Source organism: Anser anser (assembly GCF_964211835.1).
Source record: "Anser anser genome assembly, chromosome: 2".
NCBI classification, from domain to species: domain Eukaryota; kingdom Metazoa; phylum Chordata; class Aves; order Anseriformes; family Anatidae; genus Anser; species Anser anser.
This window is the reverse complement of record NC_139721.1, coordinates 93,084,895-93,103,482: the sequence shown is the minus strand read 5'-3', so window position 1 is coordinate 93,103,482 and position 18,588 is coordinate 93,084,895. Positions and strand designations below refer to the sequence as shown.

The 18,588-nt window shown below is 39.3% G+C and overlaps 1 protein-coding gene across 24 annotated transcripts in view; it reads right to left on the bottom strand.

Moving 5' to 3' along the window:
- The window catches only part of ARPP21 (cAMP regulated phosphoprotein 21), a 213,064-nt gene that overhangs the window by 73,485 nt on the left and 120,991 nt on the right, over positions 1 to 18,588 (bottom strand). For 21 of the 24 annotated variants that reach the window (XM_083827514.1, XM_083827519.1, XM_083827520.1 and 18 more), the window contains one exon: positions 1,587 to 1,695. The exons of the other annotated variants lie outside the window; for them this stretch is intronic. In XM_083827514.1, the coding sequence (XP_083683640.1) occupies positions 1,587 to 1,695 (109 nt within the window). The remainder of the gene's footprint in view (positions 1 to 1,586; positions 1,696 to 18,588) is intronic. 24 annotated transcript variants of the gene reach the window in all.

Here is an 18,588-nt window from a genome sequence, read left to right as displayed (position 1 = left end):
GGAGGCTTTCTGCCCGACACCTGCGAACCTGTAGTCCTAAATTCAGGTGTTCTCACCCCAAGCCTAAGTGCCATTGCTTTTGACTGCTACCATTTCTCAGCTCTTCTAGTGGCATGAGGAGCAGGGGGGCAGGCAGCGCTGTGCTACCTATGAAATCAAGGAAGAAAAGGCAGAAACCAGGCAATAAGAACTAAGCTACAAGCCCTAAAAGAAACCTACCAAGAGCTGTCTTGACAAGGAGAAGTCCCAAATATTTGGCATAAGACTTTTAACCATTTCCACACCATAAGGAACATTTAACTTCAGTTTTACTGGGAAAATTGTGGCCCCTTTAGCCCCTAAATAAACCACAGTGCAGGAAATGGCTGTGTCCTGAGGGAGGCAGGGAACAGAGGAGGACCCCCAGCAAGAAAGGCTTCGTTTGCAATTAGGTTTCAAGCATTGCTCTTTCTCCACCCACCCAGCACCTTGTGAGATTGGTCATGCTGCTTTCCTTAGGTTGATCCCCATGTTCACCACACCGTGAAAATGTCTGGGTTTTGTTTTTGAAGCCAACTGATATGCAGCATAACTGGCAAAGCTGCTATATACAATGTAAAGACAAGGGAAAAAAAAAAAAGGAAAATCAGTCGTTTACTGAAAACATGAAGGAGAGTGGCAATGAGAGACTCATTGGCAGGTACCTCCAACAAATACAACCTAAGCAAAGAAAACACACACAGTCTACTTACCTGTGAGAATTTTCTCAGAACAGCAATTCACATCAAAACCTGTTTTGATTTTTATTTTTCTCTTTTGTTAATATATTCCACACACACAGCTTGCACGAGATCGAAACAGCACAACACTCACTTGTGAAGGCAGCAAAAATGCACGCGCATCCCTGGCACTCCCCTAGGCACCTGACACACCTACAGCAATGTAGTGTTATGGGACAAGCAACACAGGGGGACACTTCTGCCACGGTACATGCACAACAAGCAAGTAAGTCACACAGACAAGTAAAACATGGTGAGGGCAAAGGAGAAGGGAGGGAACTAAAAGATGAAACTGACTCATTTTTGGTCAAAACTTATTTTAGGATGGTTTAAAAAGCAACCTGGCCTCACCATCACATGTTTGTTTGGGGCTTTTTTTTTCTCCTTTTTGGGCTACACCAGTTTATCATCGGTCCATACTGAAATCCAACTCTGAATGGGTACAACTGAAGGAGAAAGCTGTAGGGAGTGGAACAACTGCCATAGTTACGCAAGACATTTAGAAATACAACTGACACAGCCTTTCCACACAGCCCGGAGCCTCGGCATTCCCCCCCATGGGCATGCAGCAAGTCCTGCGCCAAGCAAACCACCCATGCAGACCCACACACTGCCATGGCTGAAGCTGCCGCGCCAGGGCTCGATGATACCCACAGTATGTACACCAGAGGAGGCTGGGGTGGACGGGATGGGAGTGCAAAAGGAGGAGGAGGAGGAGAAGAAGGAGGAGGAGGAAGAGAGCAACAACAAAAGAACAACAATAACATCAGTCAGCCCACCTTAAAAAAAAAAAAAAAAATTTCAGCAACTCTCGAACCGAGAACCAACCTGATTGTCTTCTTTATCAATACTAGAGTTATCTCGCTTCAAGATAAATCGCTTCTGGGATTCTTCACCTTTTTCATCTTTTAAATGTTCAGAAAACCTTTGCTCTGGTCTGCCAGCAAAGTAAAACATAGCAATAAAAAATCTTTCTTTTGGTTTTGGTTTGATCTTTATTTTCTCAGTGCTCTTTGTTTTCACAGACGCATTCAGTGCAAAACCAGTTAACATTCATGTTCTTGGTGAGATGCTGCCTATAAGCTGTCTGGGGCTGTTGCCTCGGTGTTCAGTGTTATTGCTATGAATAGCTTTTATTGTTGTTGTTACTTAGCAAGGAGCAGGAATTTCAAAGTCTCGGTCGCTGAAATATTTAGACTCCTGTGACTGAAGGACGGGAAAACAAATTAGCGTACTGTATGTTAATTTGTTCCTTCAGTAGCTAGGATCCCTGGCAATGCTGCAGCTTCATGAAGACTGCCCACCTTTACAAGTAAGGAAAAACTGATGGAAATCTTAAGAGTAAAGCCTGGTTTCTCACTCCTAGCAAACAAAAACGTTAACTGGAGGGACTGATGGTATTTTGCTTAAAGTAATTTCTCATCACTGTTAAGTGGGGAAAATTCTCCAGAAGTGTCAGGGAGTATCAATTAGTTCACTGATTGAAACCCATCCAGACATTTATTTTTTAAGAGCTGCCAAACGATACATGTTTAAAGCTTCAAGTTTTCAAGTTCAAAAGCCAGGAGGAGCTGTTTCACATTCTCCCATGTTCACACCTTACATAAAAAGCAAATATTAAGAAGCATCAAATGTCACTGAGCTGGTCACTGCAACCCATTGTAGCTGCTAACAGTGCTCAAGGCTGTGCCATTCCTGGACCCAAACCCTTGACCTGTTAAGTCCAACTGATTTCAATAGGGCAACCAACAGCCTCAAGAAATGAAGAGCTGAAATTCATACACTATCACCCACAGATAAATCACAAACTGGTTTTAAAAAGCAGCAGTACTGCACGTTGTGTCAGAAGGTTTCTACCAGGGAACACAAACATTGCACTCTGCTGAAGGAGCACTTCTGCTTCTAGCAGCAGCACTCAAAGGAGATGCTTGTACCTGAGAGATCTCCACAAACCAGACAAAACTGTTACTGACATTAACAAGCCTGAAGAAATCAAATGTAAAATTTACAGAATTCAGTGACTTCATAAATAACTTCTAAAACTCCTCTACAAACTTTAAAATAAAAATCTCAGCTTTGTTTTATTCCAGAATGAAAAATTAAATCTGATGCCTAAGTCAGCCATCATTTTGTTGTTCTATCACTCAGATTTGCACTTAACTAATTAGCAACGTATTTCTAATCAAAAAACAGCATGTATTCATGCCATAATTACAGTCCGTTACAATTCATTCTCAGATGCACAGGAAGCATTTGTAATGTACTGTTAAAAATTTAGTATTAAGAGACAGCAGCTCTCCTGCCTTGTTTCCTGTACGAATTTGAAGGACTCCCACATCTTTTCACAATTAGCATTTTGGTGACAAAGTGACAAAACATAATGGCCTCATTTCCACATATTTTGAGAATTCAACAACCCTTCATCCATCAGCTGGAGGTGTTAGCACTTTAAGATAATCAGCCCAAGCGTGAAAGCTAGCAGGCTCTCTGAATGCCCTACTGGCCTTAGAATCACAGAACCATCTAGGTTGGAAAGAGCCTTCAAGATCACCAGGTCCAACCATCAACCTGACCTACTGAGTCCCTTTTTTGGCAAACCCAGAGAGGCTTGGCACTCTGCACAGTCGTTATGTCACTAAAGGCAGTGGTGATTGCTCATACCAGAAATACTACAAATCCCAATTAATGGACTGCTTGGTAGCTTTTCTGCCTTTGTTCCCATGAATAAACACTGTACCTGTACAACCAGAAAAGATGTGTTACCTCAGATATTCTGCTTTGAGATCACCAGCAGAAGACTGCTATTTTTCTGGCTTTGTGGCTTAGAACACAAACAAAAATTCTGCAACTGTACCATCAGTGTAAAACTTATAGTTGCAAACTATCTGCTAGGCATCTAACCAATTATAAATCAAGCATAATAAATACTTGGGGTTTTAAAATGTAAAAAAAAAGTTTCAAACTCATCAAAAATTAGAAAAAAGTATGAGAAAACAAATTGAGTGTCTCCTCTGACTACTAGCATCTAAATAACAAGTTTTCATATCTCATATATTACTTTCATGTTTTAATCCAATTTTCATTTCATTAACTGTTTATAAAATGTTTTCACCTGTCAGAAGATGATTAGAAGCATGAGATCAAGCCGTAATCTAATGATCTGGTAATGTTCCTGTTAGTAAAATTGATCTATAAGCCCAGTATGTGATTGATCCCCGGTTGTGAAAAGACATTTGTCTGGGCAGAGAGAGCCTGTGTATGTACAGAGCATTATGGAACACAGCAGGGCTACGTGAGCCCCATAAGATGACCCACCCCTCTCAGTCATCACTGCAAGTCCGGGTCACGGTTACCAATTAGGCTGCAAACAGCATAACTAGCTCGATAAAAAGGGATGCAAAAGCTGAGGGAAGACTATCAAGTGAGAACTAGGACACCACAGCAACAAGCATCTTAGGGCAAACCAACCTGCAGGCCTCCCCGCATAAGTGCTCAATTTCAGAAAAGGACAATCAGTTGAGACAAGCATAAACTAAGGACTATTTCAAATATATCACAGCCCAGCGATATTTACATATAGTTTCTTTGGTCAATACTGTTTACTGCATTTTTTTTTTAAACATCTATTGCAAAATTATAAAACCAGCAGGATATAGACAGCAAAGTTTAAAAACAGTAAGTGGAACCAAATTCTCTAATCACTTGGGCACAGAAGAGGCTGACTTTGCAAAGATGGGGATCTGGTCATCTGATGGAAGCTGGTGCAAGTGCCACATTCAAAGCTTTTAAAATCCCATATAATCATATAATTCATTTGCTAAAAGGAAATAGAGTTATTGTATTTTATTTGGAGAAATCTGCTGCATTAGTTTATGAACTTGCAGGTGAATCAACTGTTGGAAAAAAAAGAATACTTAATTTTGCATAAGGTGCAGCATACTGTCAATATACTAATATAATAAATACAGTATACAGTTACAGTAATACAGCAGATACAGTGAACTCGTCTCATACAAGTCCTAACTGATAAAATATCACATCTACTTTTCTTCTAAGCTTTTTTAGCCCTGACAGTGTCATTAGTAGAGTCTGTACAATACACTAGGTTGTGTTCATGCAGGGAAGGGAGTGAATTTTGGGGAGTGAAGGGAGTACAGGTCTAAATTAAGATCTTACGCCAAAGCATGGCTTACACTCATAATCAAAATATCATGTAGAATCAGGAGTTTGTTCACTATTACTACCATAGCAGTTGCCTTCAAATCCTAAATACACCTCAATTTAAGTGGTAAAAACGGGATTTGCATAGACTTTTGGAGGAGACATTGAATTATCAGTAACTTGAATACTTTAGTTTCCTAGGCATCTTCCACAAAAACAAAACAAACAAAAAAAAACCACCAACCTATATTATCTATCCCATTTTGAGGAGTTGACCCCAGGCAAACCCCATATACTCATTTATTTACAGGCTAATGAAAGTGTGCAAGAAAACAGACTTGCAAATATATGCTTGCAAAGACTGCTGCCCACATGCATGACATTCAGTGTTTCATTTAGTCCCTATACCTGGGATCAGTGGATCACTCGAAAACCTCAAATTCCACTGCTCCAAAAAAGCCTAAGGAGATACCAATTCCCTTAATATCAATGGGATTTTTGTGATATGGAATTGTACTGAGAAAATCTGAATGTATGACAATTATACCTTACAGGCTCAGAAACCAACACACAGGGGAGGAAAAAAATGAACAGGGAATGAAGTTTTTCTTTGGTACAACCTTTTGATCACCCAAATTTATTATTGCTTGACATTATTGGTGGAATAAACTATCTGTGCCCTAAAGCACAACTTCACAAAAACATAAATCACATTAAGAATTCACTTAGCATTTCCTAGAAGTTGTCAGCTAACCCTCAGTATCAGTTAGATACTTGTTTTCCTGGCAACAAGTTTCAGAGCAGAACACTGTGTATTTCTTCCTTCCCAGCAAAGTTTTCACTCAGATAAATTGGTTCTCAGAGGAAATCACTGCTCTTTGCCTTGCATCCTCAGACAGATGCAGAACCCCTTTATCACCCCCCTCAGATCTTCCAAAAAAAAAAAAAAGGTAGGCCTTTTCAGCAGGCAAGACCACCTCTCTTCTCTATCCTGCCTAGCAAATTATTCAGGTCAGTATCAGCAGAATACTTACAGAGAGACAACTTCGGTAGGTTCTGCAGCACCCAAACCTTTTGCCATGCTAAGATTCCCTAAATTTCCCAAGCATCTGCAGACCTCTGCATAGTCTCCTCATGTTGCTCAAAATCTCAGGAAACCTTTTATATTCCATTTCCTTTCACAATGAAGAAAGAATTGATTACAAAATAACTTTTTGGTGAGTGATCAGCTTACCCAATTCCCAGACACAGTATGGAAAAAAGGTCTTGCTACACCTTGGATCAAGTACATTTTTCCCCTGGTTCAGAAGCACTTCTATATATTTTACTGAACTGTCAGGTCCAGGCTTGGGGAAAACCTTCAGGTAAAATCTCAGAGCAATATTGCTCCCCATTTCTAGTGGCTGTGCTCCTTTTCTCATGCAGTCATTTCAACTCTTTAAGGCTCATTTTTGTGTTGGGAGAACATTACAATGGTCACTTCAAGGTATGGGTCAAGTTTCATATTTTTGTGCCCAGAATAATTTCACTGTAGGGATGACCAAGCACTGGCATAGTTTACCCAGAGAGGTTGTGGAGCCTCCCACCGAGAAGATCTTAAAAAGCCATCTGGATAAACAACCAGCTCCAGGCAACCCTGCCTAAGCAGGGGAGTTGCACCAAATGACCTCCAGAAGTCTCTTCCAACCTCAGCCACGCTGTGAAACCCAAGTCTGATATACAGTAACAAATCCTTAGCAGAAACAATCTCCATCACTACCTTTTGTTTGCTTTTTGTCTTGCAAGTTTGCTATTATAATTTTCTATTGGCATTTTATAGTTACTTAAAACACATCTGCAGTCCCTACTTAAACAAGGTCCCAACAATTTTTCTGGATTCATTCCTTACAATGAAGCCTGTACTTTGGAAAGGTTAGAGCTGGAATAAGTAACTAAACATTTCTGTGTATCAAATTAAAAAAAAAAAAAAGTTAAGGTTTGATAGCAACATCCATTATATAACTTTTCCACTATCATTATGGTGATTTTAATGTGACGTAGCCTCATTCTTCCATTGACTTCAGAGTTACTCTCAATTTATGTCAGTATGACAGAAGAGAGTTCTCGGGCATACTTTTTAATGGAATATTTAAGGAAAATTCCCCATTACGTACTCATTTAATGCTTTTCATTCCAAGTCAACCATTGTAAGAAGTAACGTTAAAAAAAAAAAAAGGGCAAAAAATACACACAAAAAAAACCCTACTACCTAAGTGTCTTAACCAGGTATTCAGTACTTAATCAAACAACACATTCTAAAAACATTTTGCCAAGTGGTAACAGACATCAGGATACACACACTAAGTAAGTCATGGGGCATTTTCTTGCATGCATTATGTTTAGAAACATCCTAATGAACTTTCATAAACGTTTATATGGAAGATAATGTGATATATGGAGTAATAATTCGTGTCAAGAAGATGGTTGATGTTAATAAAGAAGGGGGAGATGTGGGAGTGTGGCCATGGGGGTTGACAAGCCCCTAGGTTGGTGATAACATCTTAACAATGAGGCCAGTAGGAATGTAAAGAGTTTAGAGGGAAAAAAGAAGGGTGATTAAGGAGACACCTTGCCTTCTCGGGTTGCTTGTTCTCCCGTCGTTAAAGCATGGAAGTTGCTGGGGGTTTGCTGGTTGAAACTGTTAAAATTTGTTGTTTAACGTTATATGATAATCATATAATTAGTGTGGTTTCAAGGGTTAACGAAACGCGGGAAAAGACGGCCTTGCATGGGTTGGTGTCGAGCACGTTTTGTTGCTTTCGGGAACCTTGTGGAGGGCAGAGTATGCGCAGAAGAAGAGGGAGCTGGTCAAAGCCGCTCCTGCGGTCTGGACGAGATCCAGGTACCCACAGGGTCTGTGCAGGAACAAAAGGTTGCTAGCGGTGATGGGGTGGAACTGTGAGCCTTCATCCCCACGACCCCCAACGACCACCACCAAGAGACACTGCACAGGTGCCAAAAGGAGGAGTTTGTGAAAATATTAATTATAATACGAAGCGGGGATAGGTCATACATATGTATAGGTGTACTCAGGTTTCTTATGAATATGTAAAAGAAATGTTCTATATATTTAGAAAGTTCGACGGTTGTGTGTGGATGTTGGTAGAGTGCAGACTCCCTGCTGCACCCAGCGCTGTTTACTTGCCTTTTATAAATATTACTAAATTCAGATTGAGTTGTATCTCCATTTGTAACAATAAGAAATGGAACTGGGAAAAAAAATCTGCATTCATTTAAAATAAGTTAATTAGTTCTGAAATAACTGGCTAGGAAACAGGAAACACAGATACCACACCAAAAGGACAAATGAAAAAAGACAAGCACAAGCTTTGAATGCTATGCCTCTCAAGACTTAGTCACTGTATTAGCAGAGCACACAAGCAGTCCGGGATTGTCAGGGCTGACTTACACAGTGCATCAATCTTTATTATGTGGCATATGTTTCTGACAGCACCACAGTGCACAGGCTGTTGCAAGATGTCTTTCAAAAGAAGCAACAACCTCACCATGTGTGGAAAAGACAGTTTACCAGTACAGCGCCTGATAAAGTTTAAAATCTAGCAAGTGCTGTAGCGCTTATCATCTGCAAAAACCTCACAGGTAATAGTGAGGCAGCTGTCTGAAGGAATGCAATATTGGAAAGCAAGTTCAAAAGTGAAGATCGCTGTGGTATGCACAAGTCAAAAAAAAAAAAGTGCAGCTTTGCATTTGAATGCAATGCTCATTTAATGCACTTAACGGGGGACAGGATGCTAATAATCCTCTCCCGAATAAGTGGCAACAGAGGGACAGACAGGTAGGGTAATGGGGCTAGGAATGGGCAAAACAGCACCCCTGGGTACCCGCAGGATCATCATCTGGCAAACGAAATGAATAACTGACTCTGTGTTCTTCCATAAGCAGACCATCAGGAGAGTAATGGGACGGCAAGAACAAGCAAGAAGTGCATCTGATGACAGGATGTGGAGAAGTTGTGAAGATTTAGGGCACTGTTATACAGGTGTTTTGATGGTTTAACCGTGTTCTCTTGTTATTTGCACTTGCCTTTAATTAAACCGACTGCTCAGACCAACACCACATTGGCCTCCATTTTGCAGGCATGCTGTGACACGGTATGGTATCCTTTCTTGCTTTGCTAGTTTGTGAATAGCTGTGCTTTTTTTTTTTTTTTTTTTTTATGCTGGAGGCTCTCCTAGGGCTCTACATTACAGCCACAATAAAACTACATAAGCATTACTGTTTCTTTGCTTTACCTTTTGGACCAAAAAGGTCTACTATCTGCAGTAAAATTGACTGCTTTGACCTTGAAGGCATGTGGATTTGTAAATTCTTGAACTTGCAGAACAGAAGTTGGAAGCAAATACCATCATTGTCAAAAGGCACCAACTAAATGATGTAAGGCAGAATTACAGCCCTAGTGCTTAAATTATTTGATTAAATTCTCTCAGAACAATAGTTTCGAGAACGAGGACCCTGTATTCAGGGGCTGATGGATGCTCAAACACACTTTCTAAAAGTCAGAGTGGGAATTTAAATACAGATAATTGTTAAAGTATAGTGCAGTTATATTATCACAACTTAATACTTAAAACCACTCAAGATGGCATTTCAAGCATTTGAAGGTAAATGCCTCATTAACAGATTGCTGCTTTTATAGTATGAGTCACTAAGAACTTCTGTTATGATGATAAAAGCACACTGAAAGCAATCAAAAAAATCTATCCTGTACAAAGTGCTGCCTTCTCTGTAGCGTATGAAAAAAAATAAATACCAAATGCTACATTTTTCCTGGTTAAAGACTGTACATTCTAACATTTTTCAGAACAGCATCTGCATGCTAAACATGTTCTGTATTTATTACTAAACAACAAGGATATTAAAAGTCACAAAAAATTCTGATAGGTATTCTCCTTCTCTATTAGAAATGATCAGAGTTCAGATAAATCTTACAGGATTGAAAAGAACAGAGCTTGTAAAACTACATGGAAGCTAAGACTTTGTTTTTTTCTTGCTGTTGTTCAAGAGGTGTGTGGCATAAGGACCACACAGACACCAGGGTTCTTTTAAGATCAGTGACTGCTACTTCTTTATTGATGACATAACTTCAACTCTTACTTCAACTCCTTTACTGAGGACAGGCTCCCTTCTTATACCATTCGCTCTACAGCAGTACTTTTCCACTAACTATTCATTGGTCAAACAACTTTGCCCATCAACAGCAAACACACAGCAAGTTCCATGTCTTAACGGCCAGAGAACAAGCAGTCCCAGACAGCAAGGCGTCTCTTTAATCACCCTTCCTTGTTCCTTCTAAACGCTTCACATTCCTTTTGGCCTCATCGTTAAGAGTCCGATGTTATCACCAACCATGGGGCTTGTCGACCCCCATGGCCACACTCCCACAGAGGTGAGGTCTGTTTTGTCACCTTCTCCCATTCCTTAGAGCAGGCAGGTAGACTGCCATGTATTAAAAAACAAAAACCCTCACCACTTCAAAATTTTCTGACCTAGTACCCTAGCAGCATGATTTCTGTGGGGCTGTCACTGGTAGCATTTCTCATTATGAAGATAATGGTGAAACTGAAAGCTGCAGGAGAGATAATGTACACTGAATCTCCTCTATGCCAAGTTATTCTGCATGAGGACCAAGCAGAGGGCCAGATACTGGAGTTTTTCAGACTACACAGTATTTAAAGAATTTGATCCAATTTATCATAACACAGCTCATGACACTCACACACCTTCCCAACACTTAATTCCACACTTAATTTCCGTTTTAACCTACAGATTGTGGGAATAAAAATGTTGTTTTTGCAGAGTTACATTGTTTAAAGGTAAGGAATGGGGTATTGAGATATGCTTGCAGTGATAAGAAAACTTAGCAGGCGACCTTGTAAAATGCAGACAACCAGACCCCTTAGAACAATTAGGTGAAAATCACGGTGTTAAGTCAAGTCAGATAAGTGAAGAAACATTACCACTTCAAACAGTAAAAAAGTCAAAAGAAATTTGAAATTTAACAGGCCGGCAACTAAAGGCCATGCATTGTCTGTGAAACATCAGATAGATTGTGAACCTGGATTACCCACTCAGTGGGGAAACAGGGGAGGGTCCTGTCATCAAAAAGTATATAAACTGTGTTTTGGAACTAGTAGGTGAGCTCCTGCTTGTGGGACGCCCGCCATTGCAATCGCGAAAAAATTACTACTTCACTGAGATCCTCGCTTGAGCCTAAGTTATTGGCTACGGAGTGTTTCTCACAAGATGGAAAAACACAGTACATCTTGACTCCCTGAGTACTGAGTTCGCCTGAGTAGACTTCGATATTCTGCCCAGTATTTTGTGTCCAGAATATGGAAACCTGCTCCGAAAGAACCCAGCAGGCCAAGGGTGCACTCAAATACCAGCTCTTCTGCTGCACAGGGCTGAAATGCAAAGCCTTCTCTCAGCCAGGGACTGAGAGCTTCAAAATACTCTCTTGTCCTCCTGTGCTCAAACTAGGATTATTTCTGTACCTCAGGAACCTGCTTCTCCTGCTCCCAATCCCCTGGATTGGATTTAGTTCTTGATATTCAAGATTTCTAGCTAGACTGAACATTTTCCAGAGTGTCAATTTATTTCCCGCTAGTAGAGGCTCTGGAGTGGTAGCATAGCATATTGCGGAATTCATTAATGTTTGATTTTAAGGATGTGGCATACTCTCCAAGTAGCTGAAAACTAGTGTTGCATAACTGCAGAGATCTATTTAAAATTACATTTTCACACCTCAGAAGTTCAAAAATTAACAAGGAAGAGATAAACAAAAGAAAAGCGAGTCAAAGATTTGAAGACTTCCAGTGAAGGCAAGGTGGTTCCCCAAAAGCTGACAAGCTAATGAAGAAACTGCTAGTCCTCTTCAAATACACCATGTATATGAGTAATGCTCTGCTACATCATAAACTCTTCTGCTTACTTCCACTTCAAGCCATAGGCATTTTCTCCTTCTTGAGCAGGAAGACTCATGAATCAGAAGTCATCCCGTGAATGATCACTGGCCTGAAGAAAAGCGTGTTTTTAATAACATGTCCGAGACAGCCTAACAAGTCTATCTTTGGAGAGCAGAAGCAACTGACTTTGCTTGTAAAGACACAAAAATTCTCAAAAATCATGATATTTTTTCATTTCTACTGATCATGTCATGCTTCCTACATTAAACAGGAGGCATGCAACAGAATTGTAAAAGGCAATTACAAAGAACAATTTTGACCACATAAAAAAAAACAAAACACTTACTTGCACATCAGCAGCTCATTTCTGAAAACTACAGCCCAGATTTGAAAACATTATTTCCACTACTTATGGAGTTCACTCTGAGTAAATCACAGATGCCATTTCAGATTTCCAGATCTACCTCAAGTAATTTCAAAGTATAAAAACTGGACAAAAGCAGCTTGATTAACAGGCACTTCTCTGCTACAGTTTGGATGGGCACATAAAGACACTGGTTAATAGTGATAAAATATGCATGGAAGAGCTCTCAATTGAATTACCTCATTGCTGTTCCATAGCACTCTTTTTCTAGGTAAACTCCTCTTTCCCCAATGCAGTCCAGGTGACCATATCCTTCTGCATTTACGAAAACTTAAAACTGCAATCTTGTAGTTGCAAGAATTAAAAAACAAGAAAATACCACAGAAGTCCTCCAATTAATGCCTAACTAATATTTCATTATGCTATACAACAGCTGTAAAGTACATGTCCACCTTAATTATAAACAATTTAGTTTTGATAAATTACATTAGATGAAAATTTAATATTGGAGCTATTAGAACTGGCTCATTTACCCTAACATCTCATTTACAGAGCAAGTCATTTGCATGGGGTCCGGTATACATCTTGCAAAGACAGACATATAAATGAAGACAATATTTAAGAGTCAAATTCAGCTCAACCTCAAGTATACCAACCTTTTTTTTTTTCTTACATGTAAGACAGGCATGTGACTAAAAGGAGAGATTGCTTGTTGAGCAAAAAAAGGCTGTCTAAATTCAAGTATTGTTAAGCTAAAGAAAACAAACAAATTTCAAAAAGAAATAAGAGATATTAAAAAAGCTCACTTTCTTCCAGATGAGCATCAAGTACTGACATGATGAAAGCACAATCTCAGATAAAGCATTCAGAGAAACACTGCAACTTTATGCCTGAAACAAATGCCTGTAGCATAATATTAATATATTGCTAAACCCCTGACACTTAGTTACATACATAGGTAGTTCAGGCCACTTCTGGAGGTGGACATATCCTGAATCTCAATGCGAAATGTGTAAACCCCCTTAATGTTCTTCTGAATTCTTTCTCAGGAAGTTCCCCACTTGTTTTGGGATGTGAAAGCTTTCCCCTGCTTGGTGTGCAGAGATACACTGCCCAGCTCCAGGCTGCAGTGTGAAAGGCCGGCAATAAGCTAAAGACTAAAACCTAAACATCACAGCAATGACTGATGGGAAACAGAGCTCTTGCATCCTAAACACAATTACCACTGCATTGATTTTTTTTTAATCCCTAATACATTCTTAATCTGATCCCAGTTAAAAAAACATTGTATGAAAAGTTGTCCAAGAAATAAAATCTGTGAAAACCATTTGTTACTTCAAACCTGCACGTGTTACTATGTAGCTACAGAATCTTTATAGTTACTAATGTGTGTTTTAATTGTTTTTAAATTTTTACTAAATTCTTGGTTGCTTAATGTTCGTCTTAAACTGGAACAAAATGTCAGCCAATTAAAGTGCTGTTTCTCATTTGTATAGCTTTTCCATATAAGTTGCATGCATCTCCTACACATCCTTACATTCCTCTGTACATTCATAAAACACAACACTGGTATACTGATTAGGCAACACCAATTATAAGCCAGAGAGAAAGTGCAGCTACCCCCAATTCTCGCTTATTTCTTAGTAGTCAAGGAAGACCTATGCTGTAGTGAGCATGTGAAAGAGGTAACTACAATAGGAAACTAAGTAATAGAGCTGGATTAATACTCCCCTGAAAAAAAGGTAACCTCAACGGAAAAAAATAATAAATAAATATAATGGTGTTGACATGCTTTTCTATATCATGTGGCTCATAAAAGCGATTCTGTTCTCATAAGACAATTACCCTGTGCGCATATACGATAATCAAGGGCACCATAAGGTGCTTTAGTGGAGGTGCAACACCATACAGCAAGCCATTTGCCAGAGAACTACTCTGTATTATCCGAGTGTGTGTGGGGAGACAAAACTAAAAAACACTAGAAAACAAAACTGTCTCAAACTCTGGCAAATATTGATTGCTTTGACTGAGACTTAACAATACATATATGCATTCAGATACACAGCTGTAACTACTGTCATATACCTGACTAAAAACAAACTGTTACCAAATGTGTGTAGAAAATGTTCTATATTTCCCATCAGCAAACAACTATTTAAATGAATTAGTCATTTACACTGAGCAACCATGAATACCTTATTCACTCAAGGGGAAAGGCATACTTTCTTGCATGCTCTGTAGGCTGTTACATTTGGCATCTCAAGGAAGTGATCTTGTAACATCAGCCTAGGGGAAAAAAATCTCCTAGGAACTAGTCCTCGTTGAAATTGTCAATATACAGCAAATGCCATTTTACTGACATGTCTGCAGGATCCTGTACCAAAGTCCAGATTCTTATCGTAAAATGGTGAAATTAGCACAGTGCATCTCTACTAGCACAGATGTTATCGACAGAAAGATCACTGTGTATATACAAAAGAAAGCTAATGAGAACTTTTCTTCTGCACTGGTGATTCAAATCACCCTTACATAGAGAAGACAGAACAGTACAGACTGAATAATGTGCAAGACTTCTGTAGTTCTGACATACAAAGTGTGTGTCTCCTGCTTATACAGTTCAGCTCTGAACTATAAGGAACTGCTTAAAACATCTTAGTACTGCCCAGAACTTTTAGATGTATCTATAAGGCAGAAAAAACCTTCCGACTGGGCTAGTGTTATATAAACATTTACATACTAACAGAGCAAGACAGAAAAGAACCAGATATTACAAGGATTATAACTCATGATGATCTTGGAAAAAAAATTAGTCATAACCGAAGATGTGAGTATTGATATAAAGTTCATAATAGGTGTGTTCACCTCAGAATGCATGGAAGTGTATAAATACAACCATTATATATCATAAGCACTCCACCTTCTGAATTCTAATTAACCTTGCCACTCACGCATATATAGAAATGTACATGAACGCGTGGGGGCTGTGGTACAGACATACTTGTCAGATGTGTGATGATCTCAACCAAATGAAAAGCCTTTCCCTTTACCAAGCACGTGAAACGTACTTCCCCTATGTTTCTCCACCTATCACAGATAACGTAATGAATGAATTTGGTTGCACTAATACATATTATAATATGAACAATTTCTGTAAAATGCTCTGAGGTACTTCCAGTTGTCTGATAGGAATTACGAGGAATACACAGAAGGTGACACACATTTTTTGTCTCCAGTTTGGGATGCCCTAACATATTGCCTCTATTCCAAACCTCTGTTTAGATCGTATTTCACTTTCTTAAGTTCCCTATACATCTTAGTATATCTTTAGATAGGTGACAGGTGGACACAGAAGACAGACAAATATACATTACAATGGTCACACAAGAGCAACTTCATATTGAATAAAGTAGACTTCCCATTTTAAGTAGTACTTGGAGCTCTCTGGGTCTAAAAACAATACTAAAAGTCCTCCATTTTCTGTGCAATTTTTAGCATGTATATGGCTGAGAATGAAATTTTTGTTTATTTATTTATTTATTAAGGTTGACAGTTTTGTTTAGGCAGAACTTTTTAAGATGTTACACCAGGAAAAAAAGATATTTCTTTTTTTGAAGTTGTCCTAATTTCAGAAGACATACTGAAATATAATTTGTTTTGAAGACCCACTATTCCATAATGAGAGCTGGAGTACAGGTTTATCTTTTGCAGGTTAACAAGCATTTGGCTAGTTGAGGTCACCTCTGTGCTTTAGAGTTTAATTTCATATAAAAAAAATATCAAACAATATGACTTGTTCACATTTCAATAAAAAATAAAAAAAACACCTTAGACTAAACCCCTCATTATAAGTAGTCCTCAGACTGCAAAAGTGCTCATTAGGGTCTGACTGCATTCTTTAGAGGTTCCATTGAGAGGTGACTAAAGCTCCAAGATTGCAATCCTGGAGAGAATCAAATCATAATGCATTTTTACCACCAATTTCCCCTCTCTATAAAACAGCCTGGTTGACCAGACAAAGTTACAGCCCTCCTTCCAGCCACAGCCTCCTCAATAAGCACATTCTCCAATTCCAACCCCCCTAAAAGGAGGTACTTTTAAATTGGCACAGGTACCCAAAAGCGGACATATGTTGCTCTATCAGATTGCCAACTGAAGAAGGAAATGAAATGCCCTCATCCACTCCATTCATATCCTCCATTTGACAGACCCTACTCCATACTGTGGTGCCTCTAATATAGCCCCATCCACCCAATCTTCCCAACCAGCCCATTCATCTCAAAGCCATTAACTCTTCTGACACTTGTGCTTCCAGGAACCTGTGGACAGTGAGAACAGGAAGTCTCTGGTGAGCAAAGTGAATCCACCTCTTTTCCTGGAGTGAGGAAACAACTCATCGCCTGCAAGTGGGAGCCAAAATGTGACACGAGCCCTCGCCCAACCGCAGAAATAAACCACATGGTGCTTATTCAAGCCCACGCAGTGACTCCGCAGTCATACGCTCTTCTCCAACAGGTGCGCACTCACAGAAGTAACAGGCAGCGCAGAATTTCTAAATTGAAGAACTCAAGCCTCATCAGAGTATGCAGCTTAAGTATTTTGGAAACTATATGGCATAAGGAAATAATTTATTGACAGAACACAAATCTTCAAAATATCTACGGAGCCCCTTGGTAAAGTTGCATTAAACAATCAAGACTCAGGCTTACAGCACAGCATAACCACACTGAACTGCCTTTTGATTGTTCTCCAGATACTCCAGTATCCTGGATATTTTCCAAGTAGTAATTAATAGAGTCAACACATTCCCAGTATTTGGTGCTGACTCTGAACTACATAAAATTGTTTCTCCTGAGAATACTGAAATGAAACACACATGAAATCACACTGGACACTTTCAGATGTGGAAATTGTAGACTATTTGCTATGGATAATAAAATCTCATCAACCCTTATTCATACTGGATAACAATGTCTATTTTCTGTCAGAGCCAGGTACATTTAAAAAGCACGCCGTTTCCTCCAATTATGAAAAAAGAGAGGACCTTTACAAAGCTTTACATTAGAGCAGTACCAAAGTATTGTAGATAACACACTGGAAGCACCATGATGCAATATGAGCTGTATATGATTCAGTTATCTACCCTCAAACACTGCAGAAGGAGTAAAAACCTGCAGTTTATATGGTGCTTACAGAATGGTTGTACTCACAGAAAAAATGAGGGCCAAACCCTGTGTTCATTTCTGGAAGATCTGCACACGAATGGTGTCAGAACCAATTTGTCTGGCTGCATGACTTGCCTCCAGCCTGCATCACCACCTCCAAAGCTGAAAGGGTCATCGGAGCCAGCACGCTCCTGCAGCATCCTGCCCTCAGAATTTGCCCACAGAGATATCAGTTAATGCCTGGTAACCAGACTTGCTTTCTCATTCCCACCACGCAAGAAGCCACAGCTTCACCAGAGTACTCAGTTTCAGCTGTTGAAGAGGTCTAGGACTTTGGTGTCCTCTCCAGAAGCACTGTGAAAGCATTTACATCAGCGCTTCCAATGCTATCAATACGAGATGCACAGCCACGCAGCCATGCAAGGCGTTACCAAATATTAATGTGATGATATCACATTACCAAGTCAGCCAGGAGAAGGCAATGCTGCAAGGGAAGGTCTGCAGCAGTTGTTGCACTACGGAGGTGACAAACACAAATGGAAAAGGGACAACTGTAAAGAGAGGAATGCCTAAAAAGCTTTCAAATATGATTGTGTTTTGTTTAAGAGAGAATTAAGCTTTTTTTTCCTCATTTACAGCTTAGAAATGAACACTAGTTTGCTGTATACACAGCTTTTTCTTATTCATACCAAACATAGCTCTTGCACATGGGCAGGTATTATCAGATCCTAAGTGTCAGCAGTTTGAGTGTCACATTTATCGAGTTGTTGTAATTCTCTCAGCTTTCAAAATCAGACCTCTGGAGCACAATTTATTTAAACCTTTAAAAACATTGATGTCTAAGTGTTATTTTTCAGGTGCCTGAGTATCTCAGGGATAGCCCATGAAAAGAATCTACAAGAAATTTTCCATGATCTTAAATTTACTTCACACATATGGAAGGTTTTTAGAGTTCAGAGAAATAATACCATTGTGCTAGGCTAGAGAGACTACCTGCTTCTGCAAGATCAAAATCTGAGCCTTCTACAATAGAAGACAATAGCATTTAAAAATATACATACATACACACATCCTCAGCAGTTTGAGTCAAAGTAAATCATCTGGATGTGTAAAAGAAATAAAGGATATGGATATCATCTGGATATGTAAAAGAAATAAAGGTTTTTATTTCTCCTACT